This window comes from Lytechinus pictus, chromosome 3 (genome assembly GCF_037042905.1).
Source record: "Lytechinus pictus isolate F3 Inbred chromosome 3, Lp3.0, whole genome shotgun sequence".
Classification (NCBI taxonomy): domain Eukaryota; kingdom Metazoa; phylum Echinodermata; class Echinoidea; order Temnopleuroida; family Toxopneustidae; genus Lytechinus; species Lytechinus pictus.
In genome coordinates, this window is record NC_087247.1 from 78,460,169 (window position 1) to 78,474,888 (window position 14,720).

At 39.4% G+C, this 14,720-nt stretch overlaps 1 protein-coding gene across 14 annotated transcripts in view; it reads left to right on the forward strand.

Annotated features, from left to right (window-relative positions):
* The window catches only part of LOC129256662 (trichohyalin-like), a 103,537-nt gene that overhangs the window by 35,370 nt on the left and 53,447 nt on the right, over positions 1-14,720 (forward strand). For all 14 annotated transcript variants that reach the window (XM_054894823.2, XM_064097764.1, XM_064097767.1 and 11 more), the window contains exons 18-24: positions 1,607-1,810; positions 4,754-4,950; positions 5,407-5,532; positions 6,610-6,766; positions 7,122-7,262; positions 9,648-9,936; positions 13,246-13,390. In XM_054894823.2, the coding sequence (XP_054750798.2) occupies positions 1,607-1,810; positions 4,754-4,950; positions 5,407-5,532; positions 6,610-6,766; positions 7,122-7,262; positions 9,648-9,936; positions 13,246-13,390 (1,259 nt within the window). The remainder of the gene's footprint in view (positions 1-1,606; positions 1,811-4,753; positions 4,951-5,406; positions 5,533-6,609; positions 6,767-7,121; positions 7,263-9,647; positions 9,937-13,245; positions 13,391-14,720) is intronic.

Genomic DNA, 14,720 nt, shown 5'->3' on the forward strand with positions numbered 1-14,720 from the left:
ATGCCTTGTGTACTGAAGGCCCTCTCGCTCAGGAAACAGCAAGATTTTATGTGCTAGTCTTTGCATGGAGACCCACTTGTTGATCAAAGTTTCAATCAGGGTCTGTGCATGTAGACTAGCTTTGCACAGCAGACTTATCCCCCCCCCCCTCTGGCACTGGCTTGAGTCTTTAAATGGGAAAAATCCCCCAAAAATGGGGGGGGGGTGTCAAGAAATAACAATATAATCAGGATTAATAATTTTTCATTAAGGGAGAAAAAAAAACATGCACTAAGTTTATTGACCTCAAATGACCTTTGACCTTGATCAAGATTAAGAAACTTATTAATTTCATATCTTTTGTGATATTAAATGACAATCTCTTTGTGGGGCAGACAACAGGGGAGGCAAAATGGAAGCGCTGCTGGCCTGGTATAGGGCTGCGCGCCGGGTAGAGACTGGGGGATTACAGCGATTTAAAGTACATGGGATTAATAGACCCACCTGGGCAATCAACAAGAAGTCTTCTTGAAAACTAAGGCTAGATATTATACAAACATTAGATGTGTCAAACAGTCCTAATCATGACGAAAACCTCCATTTGAAAATACTATACCCCAATTTCCCTCAATCAATTCTCTTCTCCAAGTACGACCATGGACCTATCACAATTAGGTCCATGGTACGACAAAACCACTGCCCCTAGCGAGCAATAATATTTAAGTATCAAAACACCTGTTTCTTGACCTCGGTCCGAAGATAACACAATAGCCCGAGCGCGGTCCCTGCAAAGCATGCCGTCATTTTATTTACTTACTTTCCTTATTTCGAGGTCGATTTTCTTCGTTCAAAATTGAAAATGGACTAACATTGGATTTCTGAATACAATATGCCTTTGAAAACGTGATTAAATATCGAATACAATAATTTCATTCCGAAGGTCCTACTACAGGCAGAGAAGTCTTACGTAATAACACAGCTGTTGTTTATCATTTCGTCCTTGGCTCAACGCTCATTTACTGGCATGTGGAGGTGAAATTGAGACAACGGGGATTACCTGGCCAAGAAGGGTTTATCGGGGCTTGGAAATGTTATTGAGATTTTCAAACGAAAATTGGGGTCTAGAACCGCAGTTTGCAATCTGAACTGCGGTCTTTCTCCAAACGAGGGTTTGACGTAATGCACTTGCCAATCAAACAGCAAAAGCAATATTTATTTCAAGCAGCATCATAATTCTAATCTGCAACTGTAAAAAAAATGATAGAATTGAAGAAAAATTCTCGCGATGCATATTGTTCACGGCCGTATCGTAAGTACCGATGAAGCAAACTTGCTTGCTGAAATGTCGCCCTCTATGGGTCATATTATACAGTCTCCTAGCCAAAAGGATACCTCAATTGAACCCCGGTTCAAAACATGCATTAAAATAGAGGCATATTTGAGTGTGATTTTTTTTTTACATGGAGAAAATGACAGAATTAAGGTTCCCAATCAGCAAAGTTTTGGAAAAAATCATATCTCTAATGTAGAGCTTTTGACATTTATCCATTCACAGTTTATAGACAATATGATCCTCATGCAAATAATTGAATGATTGTATCTTACATTTCATTTTGTGGTGTACCAGGTGATTTGGAGGCTTGGCGAGATGCTGTCCTTCGTGAGATGGATCGCAAACATAGAGCAGAGGTGGAACTTCTAGTTACCATAGTGATGGATGAAGGGAGTGAAGATGTAAGAGATGCTGCCAGGAAGATGGGCAAAGAGGGCCGTCAACAGCGCCTCTTGTATCTGCGCTCCAAAGCTGAGGGTCTAAACTTGGAAAAGAAAGGTACATGTATACAATTTTATCATTAGAGGGTGTTATAAATTGGATTAGGGCACATAATTTGTATTTCAAAAGTATGACTTTTAAAGATTGTTAAAGTATAGAGGGGATTTAAACTTCCAGATTTTTTCAGCATATTGGAGTAGCCACAAATAAGTTTACATTGCTCATACACAACATACGTAGAGGGCAGCAACACACAAGCGTGTTGCTCTAAGGAAGGTCAACTCAATACGCGCATGCAGCTGAGCTGCGCGCACATTTTATTATTCATGCCAACGAAATCAAACGCCGATCAAATACAACAACAAAATAGTAGCGACCACGAAAACAATATCAAAGGGTATGACTACAACGATATCAAAGATAACATTTAAAAAATACCTATGGGATTATACATACTTTTAAAAACATACATTAATATTTAAAGCCATACAAATATAAGTTTTGGAAACTAAACTCATTACCAAATCGGTGATTGTTGTTATCAGCGATTTCACCAGACAGCTGTATTAGGTGATTTGCGCCGAGATGATTTTGTGACCACTCGCAAAGCATTTCGCGATTGAATATGACCACCTTATTTTCTCTGAGCTCTTCGCTGAACCCAACATCACTCCATGATTATGCTACGTATGTTTCGTCGTCTGCTTAGCTCTCAACCTCTTGTGTACCTAGGCTAGGCAGACCACGACGTGGCGGCCAACCAGTCGACCAGCATTTATCCGCAGCCCATAGCCTAGGCGCCGTCTCATTGATTTTTATTTTTTTTAAGAACCGGTAGCAATGCCAATGCCAATGGGTATAAAAAATGATCCGTGTCTAATGTTATCATTCCTTTTCAGCGTTTTCCCAAAACTTCGTTTAAATCTAGATCTAGGCTTACAATTCATCCAAATAACTGAAGTCTAACGTTAGATCCATATCTAACTTAGATCTAACGTTAGATCGATAGACCTCAGTCTAAGATCTAACTTTATTAGTCTGACTAGACAATAAGCTTTGAACAGTCTGGATCTGTTTGTCGATGTTCCACCGTGCAGGATATCTAAGATCTAGTATTAGATCTAGGCCTACCCGGTAGGCCTAGTAGAATCTACTACGACTTGTTTTACTTGGTAGGACTATAGGAGATAGATCTATGCTAAAGGCAAAAAAAAATAATAATATTCCTGGAATAATATTTATAGAATCTATAGTATAGTAAAGGATGCCTATAGACCTAGATCTAGACCATAATCAAGGGTTGGCCCATGGCCATGCAAGCCCCGACGCTCGGTTTGGTCCATGCAATTAAGGCCACTTGGCTAGGAAAGGATTTTTTTTAGTCCATACAGGGTAAATTCTTGGAGTCTAGATCTAGAAGATTCTTTGGTTGACAAGTTACCGTTAAGCCTTGATCTAGACATGAAATCCTTAAAATTCACTTTTATTAGAAAATGCATTAAATCACAAGCTCTATCTGTCACTTTGCTCTTTCGCTTTCAAAAAAGAAAATTGTACGCATTCTACCGAACCAAAGGCCCAAGAAAATTTACAATTTTCCATATGATAAACAAATGTAAAACTCTTTAAAACACTGATTGCAGAGAATCAATGGTCAAATTAATTCAAATCAATTTAAGTTCAACTTCTGTCTCAAGAAACTAATCTGGCCCCCCAGCCCTAGATGGCCCTAGACTAGACTAGGTCTAGACCCTACTGAGTTAGGTCTTACGCCAAACAGTGATTCTCTGCCAAACGATCTAACATTGCAATCAGTTTGCCTCAATTGGCTGAGATTTTTCTCAGAAAAGTATAAAGAAAACCAGGGAATTTGGCTCTGAAAGTTTGGTTGCTCAATCGACCTAGCTATCAACGCAGCCTCGACTAGCTGGCTGTGCATGCAACGCGCAGCCAATGGTCTCGGCGTTGAATTTCGACCTGGATTTCGGGGATACAGCGCCTTTATTTCAGAGTTTTAGACTAAAAAGTCAAATTAAATATAAAATTTGAAATCTAACCTTGAACAATTATCGTTGATAAACATCAGGCCTGAAATAATTGCACTTAAAATCAGGCCAGGCAAATTAGACGTCATTGTCTATGCTACTACAAGATCTATGACGAGTCGCCTGGATCCCCAGCGCATCAACGTCACTAGCTAGCTACGCGACCGGCCCAGACTCGGCACATCCAGGCCAGAAGAACGACCTCGATTTGGACGGTGGTTGTCTATGCATTTATTAGTGGTGCAGCGAAATTTAGCAGAAGAAAGTAACAGACCAGAGGTATCCTCGTTACAGACTTAATATTCCAAAATGAGAGAAAATGATAAAATCCAGACTATTCAAGGTGAATATATTTTTCAAAAATGTAAATATTATTTTCAATATTATTATAAAGAACTCCCGATCCCAAGATGTTTCATCAAAAAATGTTTTTAATTAACAAATGAAAAAAAAATCAACTCTACAAAGTTCCCCAAAACCCACCTTATTTTTTAGAGTGATCACAGAATTCGAGCGGAATTGACCTTCCTTAAAGCAACACGCTTGTGTGTTGCTGCCCTATACGTTCGTTGCTCATACATATTATATTTAGACTTTTTTAATTTTTTTCTAATTCATATATTGATAATGATAATTTTTTCAGCTTCTGTAGTAGAACTTCTTGGCTCTAACTAGTTTGGTCACAGTATTTTATCTAATTATGATATATTGCATTTATAGAGCGCTGGTAATCAGGTTACCACAGCGAAGGTGCTATGGCTGAAGGAGCTAAAGTGTTTGACCCATGACAGTTTGAAACCCGGCCCTGATACCTATGCACATGAGCAAGGTTGTTTATCTCCATTGCTCTGGTGTCATTAAAGGTCAGTCCTAGAAGTAAATTTAAATCTGATTGATACACCTCGGTAAGAACTCAGAGGTACATCATATATTTAATCTAATCTTATGTTTGTAGAAGAGAGAGAAGAGAACCGTGACATCCTTGAAGAAGCTGGAGCCATCAAGAGTATCCTTCGTCATCGGACGTTGCAAGAACAGTTGAAAGAAGGTCAAGAGGTAGAACAGGAACAGGTGACGACTACACTCCTAGCTGACCTACAGGAAGAACAAGAGAAAGAAAGTGAAGTCATCATGGCAACTATATTCACCATGGTTAGTTTAATAATGATAATGTTAATAATATGGACATTTGCAATGTGCTGGTATCCATCATAAAAAGATGCTCATGGCAGTGTAAAGAAAAGGAAAAAATTACTTCAAAATATACAATTATTTCACTCCAGTCTTTATTCAAGGTGAAGTCATCATGGCAACTGTATTCACTTCTTAATATGCATTTGATGTACTGTATAGCCTATGTTGATTATTCACTGTTTGGTTTATTTCAGAAGCAAGAAAAGATGGGGAGTGAGAGGGTTGGTTTAAGGATTGAATAAAGTAGAGGGGTGTTAATGCATGTGTGACTAGTGCAAGAATGGGGTATATTGGGATTTATTGAACTACTGATGCCAATGCTGCTATGGCTAGTATATGAATGCCATCTGGAACAGGGGAACAATTCCAAAGTAGCTATATCTATAATACTTTTTTATTGTTTTATTTTGTTAGAATGAGGAGCAGCTTTCACGTCTACGAATGGATCAGATCTGGTCTCGTCACAATGAGCAGGGAAGCAATGCTTTGATTGTACTTACACAGTATGAAGGTGTAGGGGATGAAGACAGTCTATTGAAGGTATAGATAGCCCTTTAACTTTAAATCAAACTTAAAAACTGATTGTAATTATAATACATATGGTTTACCATAGACTTTCAATTATCATCACTTGTGCAATCAATTTTATTTGGCCCATGGAAAGCAAGTGATAGAGGAAAGGATATGTGATGGTGCCAAAAATGACAACCAAGTATTGATATTTATAATCATTGAATGACATTGAACTATGAAGTGCCTTCAAGCAATCTGCATTTTTATTTATTTTGTGTATCTCTTCTTGCATTGCCTTGTTTTTCTGGTCAGATTATGATATCGGTATTTCAAGATATGATATTCATTACATACATGTATGTAGACACATAGTTTAGTTAATTCTCCATCATGTATTTCTCTTAGTGAAAGTTCAAAATTTCATGATAATTAATAGACATTGCAAGAGTTGTTTAAAAAAAGGGAAAGCTTATTTCAATTTTTGTGTTCAAAATTGTGGAATAGTTGCCAGCACAGCTCCAGGGGGGGGGGGGCACTCAAAATATATTTTAATGGGGGTGTGCCTCACAAAACTCTGAGATGGGGTTCTAAGGAACTGTCTACAAGGGTAAAGTACAGGGTCTTGTAGGGCACTGTAGGTATGGTGTACACTAGCGCTGTGCATGCGCTAGCCATGCATGGAGCGGCTACTAGTTATGGAGGGAGTTGCGATGCCGTACATGCATCTCTCGCATGCGGTTTCAGCGCTTGACAGTTTTGGTAGGGCTTGGGAGTTGGGAACCGTGATGTCTTGTAACGGGGGTCTTGCATGCAGGGCTGGGCAGCTTCTGAACTGAACTTTTGTCATTCCCAGTATCTAGAGAACTGAAAGTTAGGTCTGAAAAAGGGGGTCATCAAGGCGGCACGTCCCCGCACAACAATGTATGTGAGTGCCCCCCTCCCTATTGTGGCACATTTGCATATTTTGCTCTATTTGTATATCAATGAAATACATACATGCAAATCCATTCATCTTATTGCTTCTTATGTTTGTTTAGAGCTAGCCTTTGCTATTGGTAATTCATTCACTATCCTAAATTGTATTTTGTCTATCTTATCTTGAAGGCCCTGGACAAGAAATATGACACCCTACGAGAGAAGGTTCTGAAAGCTGCTCTTATAAAAAAGGTTGGAGAAGAGAAATGGGATAAATTGAGTGAAGAAGAGAGACATAAGATGGTGTATGATCTCAAACAACAGGAAAGGAGACTTAGGGCTGAAGGTAAATCTCATAGTTTTCATATTTTGTAATTTATTTCTCTCAGAATCCCTGATTGGAATCATACCATAGGCTTTAAATTCTTTTGTAAAATAATTTCTCTTGATTTCAAAGAAAATGAAAACATGCATGAATGATGTAGTACAGCCATCTTACTTCCTTAAGTGGTGTTTGAATTTCAACTAACCAGCTGACCACCCATAACAGTTAACTACCCATAATTACAGGAATATTAAATACAATATAATTGAATTCTTATTGGAGAAAACAATGTACTTCATTGGTTCATTTCTTGCATCCATGTGCTGTATTTGTAGTTGTTTGTGGTCAATTCTGATTTGTAATTTGTTTTCAACAGGGAAGACATCAGAGATCAGTCAGCAGTTAGGAATAGTTGTAACATCAGAGGGTATTAAAACATTGATGGGCACAGAGAGAACCCAATATGAAGAGAAAAGAAGACAGAAGATGGAACTCAGGAAAAAGAGAGTATCACAAGGTATGTATATATCAGAGCTGCCAAATAGTACGATTTTGTCTTATTCCGTACGATTTTTCACTTAAAATACGACACTAGGATTTTTCTAAATAAAATATGATTTTACGAAAATATAGCGATAGGCATCCGTGTATTATATGTGTGTATCTCTCATTGGCATTTTTGTACATGAATACTTACTGTACATACGTGAGCGTTGCTTATGTTATACTGACGGGCATATCATATACCGCGCTCGCTATACGTAAATGTGTGTGTGTGCACAACAGGCAAGTACGATGTGCCCAGCGCTAGCGCAGCCATGGCCAAGCCAGGTACTCAGGTGTGCACGCGTGCATGCATATGCATTTACTGTGTGTGAATCTCGCGGCGCTATACCATCTTTGGTGCGAATCGAAATTCACTAGTGCGCTGGTGATATCGCTTCGACCTCGTACTCATCTTCTTGAGCACCGTCGTTGTGCGTTGTCTGTGATCATTGTGTTGAATAAATTCTGTAATATTCATCATGACATCAAAAGGATCTGGATCATCATGGAGACGAACATTCCTATCCGAATGTACGACTAGGTGGCCATGCATAGTGGCCAGCAAGAAGAACAATTACACCGCTCGATGTACCGCATGTGCATGTGAGTTCTCAATATCGCATAGCGGTGCGAAGGACATCACCTTGCATCCAGTGGGCTAGGCCCGGTTTGAAAGTCCATTTTTGATGCACGTGTACTTGGCATGTTTTTCGGTTGTGTACACGTTGTAAACACTGAGAGTGAGTTACGGTATGTTTTCAGCGTTTCCTAAATGTCGACATTCACGGACCCGCATCAACCTGTCAATGTAACATAAACGGGGTCTATGTAGCCTAAGTCACGGTTTTAAAGCTTACCTGAGAAGTTAGAAGTATAAATCCACAAAAATTGGTGCAATCAAAAAGTTTACTCAGCTTAGCAGCGCATTAAATTAATAAAGAATGCAAAAGTAAATCAATGCAGGGCCCTTGTTAGCGCCGACGTTCGTTAGATGCGCATTTTGCATACTGTACCGTACATGCATGCACTGATCGCTGCAGAATTAAGTGTAACTGAAGTTATCGATTGATTTTCATTATTGTATTGCCAATTTGAGGAGCGTGTGTTTGTAGGCTTGTAGCACATGTGTATGAGCGTATAATAACACGTAACTAGAGCAATGATCGCTGTCGCAATTGGTGATTGTCAAATTGGCTCTGAAAGTGATTGAAGAACGCTTACGAGAGTCTCCAGTTACGTGTTATACGCTCATACTCATGTGCTACAAGCCTACAAACACACGCTCCTCAAATTGGCAATAAAATAATGAAAATCAATCGATAACTTCAGTTACACTTAATTCTGCTGCGATCTGTGCATGCATGTACGGTACAGTATGCAAAATGCGCATCCAACGAACGTCGGCGCTAACTAGGGCCCTGCACTGACCGGAGCATACCCATTTCGTGTGGTACAAAAACTTGAGTCTCCAGAATAAATGTGGATTAAATCGGCGATTTTGGAAGTAAACTCACTCTAGGTTAATTGAAATATATTGACATATTAGTGATTAAAAGTTTTGTGCAGTGTCTGAGAACTAAGAATTAATGTGAGGCTGTGAGCTTGTTCACTGACTTTACAGTCCCACGCAAGCTTTATGCAGATGCTACCGTGTACACTGTGATGGAATTTAGTACACGTGCACTGACTTGACCATGCGTGTACCCGAAACGGGCCTACAGTGGGCAGTTGCGCTATGCTCATCTAGCTAAAGTCATGATGCAGATTCTGTCTATCTCCCATAGTAATGCATCTGACGAAAGGCTTTTCAGTATGGTGAGAAAGAATAAGACAGAGTTTAGGTCCAGTCTGAGTACTGCAACATTAAGTGATATTCTAACTCAAAAGTCAACATGCCAATGTAAAGGACAAAACTGCTTTGAAATGAAACTCAGCGATAATCTATTAAGTAAGTGCAAAGGAGCAGCGACATCAGCAGCTGCATCAGGGTTCCACATGTAAATGAGGTAACCTATCAGTCATGCATGTAATTACGTTACTAAATGAAGATCCTATGATTTTACCCCCTAATCCTATTCATACCTGTCGTATACATTATATACATGTAAAAATTACAGTGAACACAATAAAATAATGAGATGTTAATAGGAAAGTGCACGACGGGTATGAATATGTTTCTTTGTCTAAATATATGATTTTGGGGGTGAAATAATATGATTTTTGGTCAGGTGTGGTTGGCAGCTCTGATATATGTATCAGAAGTGTCTTATTATAATTATCGTAATGCGAGGATTTAGATCCTATTGGAGAAGTAAATCCATTAACCAAAGAATATCTGTATATTTGTATTCATCAGGTTTAGACCCTATTGAAGAAGGTGAAGATGAAGGTATCTCAGAGGATGAAGATTCTGAAGGTGACATTGATGTTCTTACTCAGATTGAGAAGCGTCAAGATGCGGAACGGGAAGCTCTGATTGCTCAACTACGGGGAGTAGAAGCCCAGTATCTGAATGAGAGAGAACGTCAAGCAGAGTTAGCTAGGTTAAAGAGAGAGGTACGCAAAGCAAGGATGGAGGATGGCTTCCATGCTGCAGCATTGGTCTTAGGATTAGCAGAGAGACACCAGGCTGCTGCGGATGAGAGGTAAGTTGTATATGAAGAACAATTTTAGGAATAGTAGAGAGACACCAGGCTGCTGTGGATGAGAGGTTAGTTGTATATGAAGAACAATCTTAGGAATAGTAGAGAGACACCAGGCTGCTGTGGATGAGAGGTAAGTTGTATATGAAGAACAATATTAGAAAAAGCAGAGAGACACCAGGCTCCTACGGATGAGAGGTAAGTTGTATATGAAGAACAATCTTAGGAATAGTAGAGAGACACCAGGCTGCTGCGGATGAGAGGTAAGTTGTATATGAAGAACAATGTTAGGAATAGTAGAGAGACACCAGGCTGCTGTGGATGAGAGGTTAGTTGTATATGAAGAACAATCTTAGGAATAGGAGAGAGACACCAGGCTGCTGAGGATGAGAGGTAAGTTGTATATGAAGAACAATATTAGGAATAGTAGAGAGACACCAGGCTGCTGAGGATGAGAGGTTAGTTGTATATGAAGAACAATCTTAGGAATAGCAGAGAGACACCAGGCTGCTGAGGATGAGAGGTTAGTTGTATATGAAGAACAATCTTAGGAATAGCAGAGAGACACCAGGCTGCTGAGGATGAGAGGTAAGTTGTATATGAAGAACAATGTTAGGAATAGTAGAGAGACACCAGGCTGCTGAGGATGAGAGGTTAGTTGTATATGAAGAACAATCTTAGGAATAGCAGAGAGACCCCAGGCTGCTGCGGATGAGAGGTAAGTTGTATATGAAGAACAATCTTAGGAATAGCAGAGAGACACCAGGCTGCTGAGGATGAGAGGTTAGTTGTATATGAAGAACAATCTTAAGAATAGCAGAGAGACACCAGGCTGCTGAGGATGAGAGGTTAGTTGTATATGAAGAACAATCTTAGGAATAGTAGAGAGACACCAGGCTGCTGTGGATGAGAGGTTAGTTGTATATGAAGAACAATCTTAGGAATAGTAGAGAGACACCAGGCTGCTGTGGATGAGAGGTAAGTTGTATATGAAGAACAATATTAGAAAAAACAGAGAGACACCAGGCTCCTGCGGATGAGAGGTAAGTTGTATATGAAGAACAATCTTAGGAATAGTAGAGAGACACCAGGCTGCTGCGGATGAGAGGTAAGTTGTATATGAAGAACAATGTTAGGAATAGTAGAGAGACACCAGGCTGCTGTGGATGAGAGGTTAGTTGTATATGAAGAACAATCTTAGGAATAGGAGAGAGACACCAGGCTGCTGAGGATGAGAGGTTAGTTGTATATGAAGAACAATCTTAGGAATAGTAGAGAGACACCAGTCTGCTGAGGATGAGAGGTTAGTTGTATATGAAGAACAATGTTAGGAATAGCAGAGAGACACCAGGCTGCTGAGGATGAGAGGTTAGTTGTATATGAAGAACAATCTTAGGAATAGTAGAGAGACACCAGGCTGCTGAGGATGAGAGGTTAGTTGTATATGAAGAACAATCTTAGGAATAGTAGAGAGACACCAGGCTGCTGTGGATGAGAGGTTAGTTGTATATGAAGAACAATCTTAGGAATAGCAGAGAGACACTAGGCTGCTGAGGATGAGAGGTTAGTTGTATATGAAGAACAATCTTAGAAATAGTAGAGAGACCCCAGGCTGCTGAGGATGAGAGGTTAGTTGTATATGAAGAACAATGTTAGGAATAGCAGAGAGACACCAGGCTGCTGAGGATGAGAGGTTAGTTGTATATGAAGAACAATCTTAAGAATAGCAGAGAGACACCAGTCTGCTGCGGATGAGAGGTTAGTTGTATATGAAGAACAATGTTAGGAATAGCAGAGAGACACCAGGCTGCTGAGGATGAGAGGTTAGTTGTATATGAAGAACAATCTTAAGAATAGCAGAGAGACACCAGTCTGCTGCGGATGAGAGGTTAGTTGTATATGAAGAACAATCTTAGGAATAGTAGAGAGACACCAGGCTGCTGCGGATGAGAGGTTAGTTGTATATGAAGAACAATGTTAGGAATAGCAGAGAGACACCAGGCTGCTGAGGATGAGAGGTTAGTTGTATATGAATAACAATCTTAAGAATAGCAGAGAGACACCAGTCTGCTGCGGATGAGAGGTTAGTTGTATATGAAGAACAATCTTAGGAATAGTAGAGAGACACCAGGCTGCTGCGGATGAGAGGTTAGTTGTATATGAAGAACACTCTTAGGAATAGCAGAGAGACACCAGGCTGCTGAGGATGAGAGGTTAGTTGTATATGAAGAACAATCTTAGGAATAGCAGAGAGACACCAGGCTGCTGAGGATGAGAGGTTAGTTGTATATGAAGAACAATGTTAGGAATAGCAGAGAGACACCAGGCTGCTGAGGATGAGAGGTTAGTTGTATATGAAGAACAATCTTAGGAATAGCAGAGAGACACCAGGCTGCTGCGGATGAGAGGTTAGTTGTATATGAAGAACAATATTAGGAAAAGCAGAGAGACACCAGGCTGCTGAGGATGAGAGGTAAGTTGTATATGAAGAACAATGTTAGGAATAGTAGAGAGACACCAGGCTGCTGCAGATAAGAGGTTAGTTGTATATGAAGAACAATGTTAGGAATAGCAGAGAGACACCAGGCTGCTGAGGATGAGAGGTTAGTTGTATATGAAGAACAATCTTAGGAATAGCAGAGAGACACCAGGCTGCTGAGGATGAGAGGTTAGTTGTATATGAAGAACAATCTTAGGAATAGCAGAGAGACACCAGGCTGCTGAGGATGAGAGGTTAGTTGTATATGAAGAACAATCTTAAGAATAGCAGAGAGACACCAGGCTGCTGAGGATGAGCGGTTAGTTGTATATAAAGAACAATATCAAAAGAGAAATATTTTGGAATTCACACAGGAATGGTGCAGTGAAAGTTCAATAGAGATATCTCATTTGAGCAGGGGGCGTTTCATAAAGCTGTTCGTAAGTTAAGAGCGACTTTACGAACGACTGGTGAACCCTTACATGCTAAACCATCGGCAATTCAATATACCATTTACCACAAGAAAGGATCACCAGTCGTTCTTAAAGTCGCTCTTAACTTACGAACAGTTTTATGAAACGCCCACCAGGGCAAGTAGAGTTATAAATGTTTATGAAACAGACTGTCTAAAATTGCAGAAGTCTTTTGCTCAAAATTAATTCATTACTAAACGAAATTATGTTGAAGTGTCTTAGTGGTTTGGTTGCCTCCCAGGCTTATGTGATGCCAAAAAAAATAGTATTGTAATAATAACATTGGAGAACTGTACAGAAAAATATTAGAATACACAAACGTAAACATGAATTTAATTGTTATAATTGAATACTGACCAGGCTAAAGCAAGATCGGAGACGCCAAGAGCAGTTGGCCAAGGAACGTTTGGAAGCTGCAAGGAAGAAAAGGAAACTTGGAACTATCCAAGAGGAAAGCGAAGAAGATCTTGATATCCTAAATAGTGGAGATAAGGCTGCTATGCAGGTAAGTTTAATGCCTATCTACAGATGTAAAGATTCAATAATGTGTACAATATGGCTTATACTAGTCAGTAGGGTCACTTGCGTGTGCGAAATCACTCGGGTTTTGGATTTAGATGCGATTTTTTTCTAACGCACTTGCCGGCTTAAACGAAACTCAAATTTCAATGCAATTTTTTTTCCCAGCGTGTTTGTCCCATTGAAGACGCGGTTAGAAAAAAATCGCATTGAAATCCAAAACCTGAGTGATTTCGCATGTGCACGCGACCCGACTGATTAGTATAAGCATACTTTATTGAGGTATTGTCTAATATTCCAATTGTACTTAATTTTAATTTTTGTCTTACCTGCACAGTAGAGTGAGACTATAAGCGCCACTTTTCCGTCAGCGGCAGCGTCAACAACAAATCTTAACCAAAGGTTAAGTTATTGATATGACAGCATAACTTAAAAAGTATATGGACCAAGTTCATGAAACTTGGACATAAGATTAATCAAGTATCACCGAACATACGGTTAATCAAGTATTACTGAACAACCTGCCTGCACGAGTTTTAGGTCACATGACAAAGGTCATTTAAGGTCAGTGAACTTTGACCATGTTGGGGGTATTTGTTGAATCACCATCATAACTCTGAAAGTGTATTGTTCTAGTTCATAAAACTTGGACATAAGAGTAATCAAGTATCACTGAACATCTTGTGCGAGTTTCAGGTCACATGACCAAAGTCAAAGGTAATTTAACCCTAAAAGAGCTGGGTTATTTGGACTCATCTCAGAGCCAAGAGGGGGGCGGATTCCGATCTTGACCTTCGATCGTGCGAGCGCCTTGAAAATTTGCACGGTGGTAGTGTGCGATAAAATCTACAAGCCGTATCGTTCAATTTGTTAATTATGCTAATTTATGTATGAAATGAAACATTTGCTCTTATCCACTATCATATGGCCCCAAATCTCATAATTTTTTATTCACATACTCTTTGTAGGATCCCGATCAAATGTACTTTTTAAAAATTTGGTATCGCAATTTATTTCATATGTGTTTTATTGGTTTTTTTTTTATTTCTTAGGTATTTCTTTGTTTTTTATTGTTTTTTCTATGGAAATTGTTGCAGACTTAATTCTGATCATACACAAGACAAAATTAATTTAGTTAAATCAGTAATAGTGAAAATAGTGATACATTTATTAATTTTGGCTAAATACACAATTCGCATCGGATTTGTACATGAATTTACGTTTTTGAGCAGTTTTGGGTCTGGCATGCACTGACATAATGTTGCATAGTTTCGTAACCGCGTACCCGGGCTTTGCAAATTTGGTCTCAAAAGTTG